Source organism: Eriocheir sinensis, chromosome 16 (genome assembly GCF_024679095.1).
Source record: "Eriocheir sinensis breed Jianghai 21 chromosome 16, ASM2467909v1, whole genome shotgun sequence".
NCBI classification, from domain to species: domain Eukaryota; kingdom Metazoa; phylum Arthropoda; class Malacostraca; order Decapoda; family Varunidae; genus Eriocheir; species Eriocheir sinensis.
In genome coordinates, this window is record NC_066524.1 from 18,646,013 (window position 1) to 18,652,429 (window position 6,417).

General features: G+C 43.3%; 2 protein-coding genes across 2 annotated transcripts in view; both read left to right on the forward strand.

Moving 5' to 3' along the window:
* Window positions 1–1,500, forward strand: part of LOC126999170 (uncharacterized) — a 9,532-nt gene extending 8,032 nt beyond the window's left edge. The window contains exon 5 of the mRNA XM_050861498.1: window positions 1,409–1,500. Within this exon, the coding sequence (XP_050717455.1) occupies window positions 1,409–1,500 (92 nt within the window). The remainder of the gene's footprint in view (window positions 1–1,408) is intronic.
* LOC126999612 (loricrin-like) lies at window positions 1,424–4,900 on the forward strand. Its single transcript, XM_050862386.1, has 3 exons — window positions 1,424–1,586; window positions 1,808–3,000; window positions 3,466–4,900. Exons 1-3 carry the CDS (start codon window positions 1,520–1,522, stop codon window positions 3,709–3,711), a joined length of 1,506 nt encoding a protein of 501 aa, XP_050718343.1. The 5' UTR covers window positions 1,424–1,519; the 3' UTR covers window positions 3,712–4,900.
* The last annotated feature ends 1,517 nt before the right edge of the window (window positions 4,901–6,417 follow it).

Sequence of the window (6,417 nt, forward strand, 5' to 3'; positions counted from 1 at the left end):
TCTTTGTCTGTCTATCTCCTCTTTTCCTATTCCTTCCTTCTTCCCCTTCCTTGTTTCGCTTTCTTCTTTCTCTTCCTTTTCTTTTCTTTCCATTCTTTCTAACCCCAACCTTCTTCCCTTTCCCTCTTTGTCTCTGTCTATCTCCTCTTTTCCCATCCCTTCCTTTATTCCCCTTCCTTCTTTCCCTTCCTTTTCTCTTTTTTTCCATTCGTTCTAACCCCATCCTTCTTCCCTTTCCCTCTTTTTTGTCTCTATCTATCTCCTCTTTTTTTCTATCCCTTCCCTTCTTCCTTCTTCCCCGTTCTTCCTCTTTGCGTCTATTTCTTTTCTCTTCCATCCTTTCCTTCCCCTTCTTTCCTCTTCTTCTCCTGTTCCTTCCCTTACTCTAATCAACTGTAAATCATCTTCCATTCATCTACCAGAACAACCTCGTATTTTCTTAACCAACCAAATACCTATTACCTGATCTCACTCCACCTTTTCATCCCACCTGTTTATCCACCTGCAGTAGCCCAATTAGCGTGTGTGTGAAGGCAGGTGTTTTCTTACGTAGCCTTAGGTGCCAACGAATAGTATATAGAAACGAGGTAGATTGATTATAATGTTAAGAGTTTTGTATTTTTGTTACTGTTCGCATTAGTAAGAAAAAAAATGTTATTGTTGATTGTGATATTGAGTTTTATTGTTACCTATGTGTTGGAGGGTGGGGGAGAGGTGGGAGGGTGGGGAGGTGGGAGGGGGGAGGAGGGAGGTGTGTGTGTGTGTGTGTGTGTATGTGTGTGTGTGTGTGTGACAGACAGACATGCTACACACGCGACTCGCTTCTAAATGCCTACACGTGCTTGCAATCCTCCTCCTCCTCCTCCTCCTCCTCCTCCTCCCCTTCTCTTCATTTTCCCTTCACTGTCTCTACTCTTCTTTTTTTTTCCATCTCATTGTCTCTCTCTTTTGTTTAACTTTCCCTTTAATTCTCGAAAACGAAAGTGGAGGAGGAGGAGGAGGAGGAGGAGGAGGAGGAGGAGGAGGAGGAGGAGAAAAAAGAAGAAGGAAGGAAAAGAAGAAGAACAATGAAAATGGCAACAATAACAGTAATAACAACAATAATAATAATAATAATAATAATAATAATAATAATAATAATAATAATAATAATAATAATAATAATAATAATAATAAGAGAAGTAACAAAGACAAAAACAACAAATTTCAAGAACAAAAAAAGAAAAAAAAAAGAACAAAACAACACAAATAGAAACAGAAACTCCAAATTCAAGAAAACAACACAAAAAGAAAAAAAAAGAAAGCAACACCATAACACCTCCACGAGACCAACACCTGAACACCCACCACCACCACCACCACCACCACCCCTCCCTTTCACACGCCAGGTAACATCCCCCCCCCTAAGATGTCTCGTATAAAAGCTTGCTCACCTGTCCACATCTCCACACCTCCTCACCTCCACACCTGAGCGAGGAGTTTACCTGGCGGCGGTGTTGAGAGAGAGGAGTAAGGCAAGATGACGAAGGTGTTGACGAAGATGGTGGTGATGGTGGTGGTGATGGTGGTGCTCTACGCCACGTCAGGTAAGGCAGGAGTGGTGATGAAAATGATTGAATGTGGTGTTGAAAAATGGTTCTAGTTCAATTTTGTGGAAGTAGTAGTAGTAGTAGTAGTAGTAGTAGTAGTAGTAGTAGTAGTAGTTGTTGTTATTAATCATTACCAATAATACAATCTCTATAATTAAGTCGTAATATATAGAACGTTTATCTTTACTCTTATTTTCTCTTCCTTCTTTTTTTTTCAGCCGAGGCAAAGAAGGAAGAGGAAGCCGGAACCCTTATTAAAGACTTCAGCAAGAGGATTAGTCAAGAGGAACCCAAAACACTGAACAAAGAGGAGGGAAAAGAAACCCACCGAAGAGATAAGAGTACCCACCAAGAGGACTCAAAGAAAGACCAAGAAGACGATAAGAAACCCAATCAAGAGGAAACCAAGAGGCAAAGAGGAAAGAGGAAATACCAAGATGAGAGTAGCGAGTCAGAAGACCTCGTAGTTCAAGCCTCGGCCCAACACCTTTCTAGCTACAGCACAATTCCTGGTGTTGTTGGTGTTGGTGTTGGTGGTGTTGGTGGTGTTGGTTATGGCAGCAAGAATGGTATAGTAGTCCCTGGTGATATTGGTGTTGGTGGGGTCGGTGTTGTTGGTATTGGTGGTGGTATTGGCAGCTATACCAGTGGTGTTAGTAGTGGTATAGGTGTAGGTGGTGTTGGTGTTGGTGGTGTAGGTGGTGGTGGTAGTGGTGACATCTACACAAGTGGTGGTGGTGGTGGTGGTGGTGTTAATGATATCTTTGGTGGTAGGAAGGGAAACAGTGGTGGTGGTGGTGGTGGTGGTTATGGTGTTGAAGGAGGAGTAGGAGGAGGAGGAGGAGGAGGAGGACTAATTAAAGGCTTCGATACAAGTGGAGATGTTTATGCACGAGGAAGAGGAGGAGGAGGAGGAGGAGGAGGAGGAATAGAGGGAAGAAGTGCAAGTATTGGAGGGTTCGGCGGTATTGGAAAAGGAGTTATAGGAGGAGGAGGAGGAGGAGGAAGAGGAGGAGGAGGAGGAGGGGGAGGGTATGCAGGAACCGGAGGAGGAGGAGGGAGAACAGGAGGAGCAGGAGGTAGAGGAGGATATGGAGGAGGAACAGGAGGAAGAGGGACAGGAGGAACAGTAGGAAGAGGAGGAGGAGGAGGAGGAGGAGGAGGAGGAGCATACGGAGGAGGAGGAGGGGGAGGAGGAAGGGGAACAGGAGGAAGAGGAAGCGGAGGAGGATACGGAGGAGGAAATTTCAGAGTAGGAGTAGGAAGTGAAGGCGCAGGATCCCTTGAGGACGTCATACCAGGGACTCCCGGGGTGGACTATCCTGCCCTATCTTTCCCCCCTGATACAGGATTCACGTGTGGGTCCCTGAGAGGATACTACGCAGACGACGCCGCAGAGGCAGGATGTCAGGTAAGGATGCTTCGGAAGGAGGAGGAGGAGGAGGAGGAGGAGGAGGAGAAGGAGGAGGAGGAGGAGGAGGGTGATGTAAGGTCAGGAAGAGGAAGAGGAAGGTGGTAATGTATGACCCAATGTCCTTTGAATGGGAGAAGATAGAGGAGGAAGAGGAAGAGGAAGAGGAGGAGGAGGAGGAGGAGGAGGAGGAGGAGAGTAGTGGAAAAGGAACTGGAGGAGAATTGGAACATAGCGAAGGAAGGAAAAAAAGGAAGATAACGAAAAAAAAAAACGAAAAGAAAATAATGAAATAAAATGCAAATATGAAAACAAAAATAAAATCCCAAAAATGTAGGAAAATCAAACGAAAACTAGAACGAAAACAAAGAAAGACAAAAAAACTAACTCAATCTCTCTCCCTATCTCTCTCTATCCCTCTATCAATCTCCCCTTCAATCTATCTATCTATCTATCTATCCCCAGGTCTTCCACGTCTGCCAAGGGGATGGGCGTCAAGACACCTTTCTCTGCCCTATCGGAACAATCTTCAACCAACAGTACTTCGTGTGTGACTGGTGGTTCGCCTTCGACTGCACCTCCGCCTCCTCCTTCTACGACCTCAACAATAGCATATTCACTGATTACCTTGACTCCTCCGGCGGTTCTGGCGGTGGCGGGGGCTACGGGGGCGGCGGCAAGCGTCCCATAACAGGCTACGGTGCTCCCTGAAGGTGTACGAGACGGGGAAATGGTTAGAAGTCACACTAGGTTAGAACGTCGACTTGATTTGTTTTGATGTTTTGTTCTGTTACTATTATTTACGTTAGCAGTGTTAATGTGTGTGTTTTTATTATTACACCATTGTTTTTATTGTCACTCTATAATTATTTCGTACAAACTATTATAGATTAGTCACAGTTCCATAGTCATAGTGTTCTGTTATGTTGATAGCGTATTCTAGCTTCCTCAGATAGCCATACTTATACTTAATGTTTCTATTGATAAACTACCACTTATATAGTTTTGTTTGCTTTATACATACAACGAACTTTCATTATATTAGTCAGAGTAACGTATCGTGAAGCTACGTATTATGAAGGTTATCAACGTAGAAAGTTATATCTTGTAGCGTCGTAAAGCAGGTTCACTTAAGTCCGACCCAAGCTGACAACATAAACCTAAGTGTGTTTGCAAGCTGAGTGCTGATTGGCTTCTGCTATGGCTTCCAAGTTTTCTATAACCTCTGTTTGTGTTTATTTCACGCAAAACTTTCCGCTAATCTGCCCTGTGCTTACGAACACGCTTAGGTTTATGTTGTCAGCTTGGGTCAGACTTAAGTGAACAGACTATAGTGGAAACGCCTGATAAAGTGATAAATGAATAGAGTAAGTAAGCGCCCAGACACTCACCTCCGGCACGTCCCCACACGATGCGGCGCTCCACGGCGAGGCGGGGCGGGGCGGGGATGAGGGGAGGCAGGGAGGAGTTGGCAGTGCTCGCGAGGACGTGAAGTTGTTGAATTTATGATCGTCTGCAGAAAGGGGCGGCAGTGAAGTGTTAGTGTGTGGATGTAAAGTAAAGGAGTTTGTTATATTACGTCACCGTCGAATATCATCATTGAGAAATAAACGTGGATACAATCATTAACTTTTCTTTTAAGACTGTTTGTAGTGGCGACCTTTGAAGAGTTGTATTATAAGTTTTGAGTGTGAAAAATTATCATTGACTAATAAATGCGAGGATGTATACAACTATTTACTAATTTTTCGAGGATAGTTTAAAAGTGGCGGCTCTCAATCTTTTCCTTTCCTTTCCTTTCCTATTCCTGTCTTTTTCTCCCTCACCTTCGAAGGTAAACATTCGCAGGAGGTCTAAAGCAATCACATATACTTTTGTAATTTAGGAATTTGAAACACAAGTAAATTCCACTACTATTCACACGCCAAATAAAGCAATGAAAACAATTAATCTCTCTCTCTTTATCCATTCGGTCATACGAAAAAGAAATAACGAAAGAAGAGCAAGAGAGATGAAGGCATGGACTCGGGAGAGGAAGAAGGAAAAAGAACGACACGGCGAGGCATTCACGGCCTATAAAATCCGCCTCTCATCGGCACTCGGGGTCAGCTCTTACCGCCAAAATTGTCCTTAAAAATTATCCTCAAAAGCCCTCAATTATGCAGGCGGTGTGATAATTACTCTTGTGGACTAATGAGGCTTATAATTGAAGACTAACTGAGCCTTTTCTTCTTCGTTTTCAGGGATTAAAAATGTGAGGTTTGATATTTTTTTGGTTGTTGTTTCATGGGATTGTTTATATTTGTTTGTTTGTTTGTTTTTGTGAGTGCTTATTAAATGTCTGACTTTTCATCTTTTTTTATTTATTTTTTTGTTTATTTTTGGGCATTTTCCGTTCTCTCTCTCTCTCTCTCTCTCTCTCTCTTTCAACATACCTGACAACCGTGAATGACTTCCTTCTCCTCCTCTTCCTTGTTCCTGTTCTTCTTCTTCTTCTTCCTTGTTTTTCTTCTTCTTCTTCGTCATCATTTTTATCGTTTCGGAAATGTTTGTGTTTTATCTCTTTTTGGGTTCCTCCGATGTGCTTTCCTCCTTCTCCTCCTCCTCCTCCTATTTCCTTCTCCCCTTCCTAGTGTCACTCTCTTCCTTCTCCTCCTCCTCCTCCTCCTCCTCCTCCTTCCTTTTCCTGTTCCTCGTATCACTCTCTTCCTTCTCCTCCTCCTCCTCCTTCCTTCTCCTGTTCCTCGTGTCACCTTCTTCCTTCTCCTCCTCCTTCTCCTCCTTTCTTCTCCTGTTCCTCGTGTCACTCTCTTCCTTCTCCTCCTCCTCCTCCTCCTACTCCATTCTCCTGTTCCTCGTGTCACCCTCTTCCTTCTCCTCCTCTTTCTACCTCTACATGTTCATCCGCCTCCCTTCCTCCTCCCTTCCGCCTCACACACGAGTAAACACACAAAGTAGTCCCCGTAAAACATCATCTATTTATTCATTACATTTATTTATTTATCAATTTTCAATACAACAGACAACACACAAAAGAGAGAGAGCTTATAGTACTTGTTAATATAGAAAGTTTGTGAGGGTCTATTCTCGTGGAACTGCAGTGATCAAACAGCTAATTGGTCCCTAGCGCACACACACACACACACAGACACACACACACACACAGACAGAGGTTCACTGCTTCGGTTCGTGGTTCGAGATTGTGAAGCAGATTCGAGTCTTTACAAGCGTCGTTACTTCCAGCACAAAATCACCCAATAAAATATCTTTGGCTCAACATTACTTAACATTAATAAAGTGCATGGCCTTTAAAACATGACTAGAGAGAAAATAGAACATAAGTAATGAAAATAATGAGTTTAGAGGTACGATAATTAGTACTTTTTTCATTATATTCTATCTCAGGTACCATTATTC

Coding starts and splice junctions, on each gene's coding strand:
- LOC126999612 (XM_050862386.1), top strand. CDS start 1,520: ATGACGAAGGTGTTGACGAAGATGGTGGTGATGGTGGTGGTGATGGTG. Junction 1,587..1,807: donor GGTGCTCTACGCCACGTCAG/GTAAGGCAGGAG, acceptor TTTTTTTTTCAG/CCGAGGCAAAGAAGGAAGAG. Junction 3,001..3,465: donor CCGCAGAGGCAGGATGTCAG/GTAAGGATGCTT, acceptor ATCTATCCCCAG/GTCTTCCACGTCTGCCAAGG.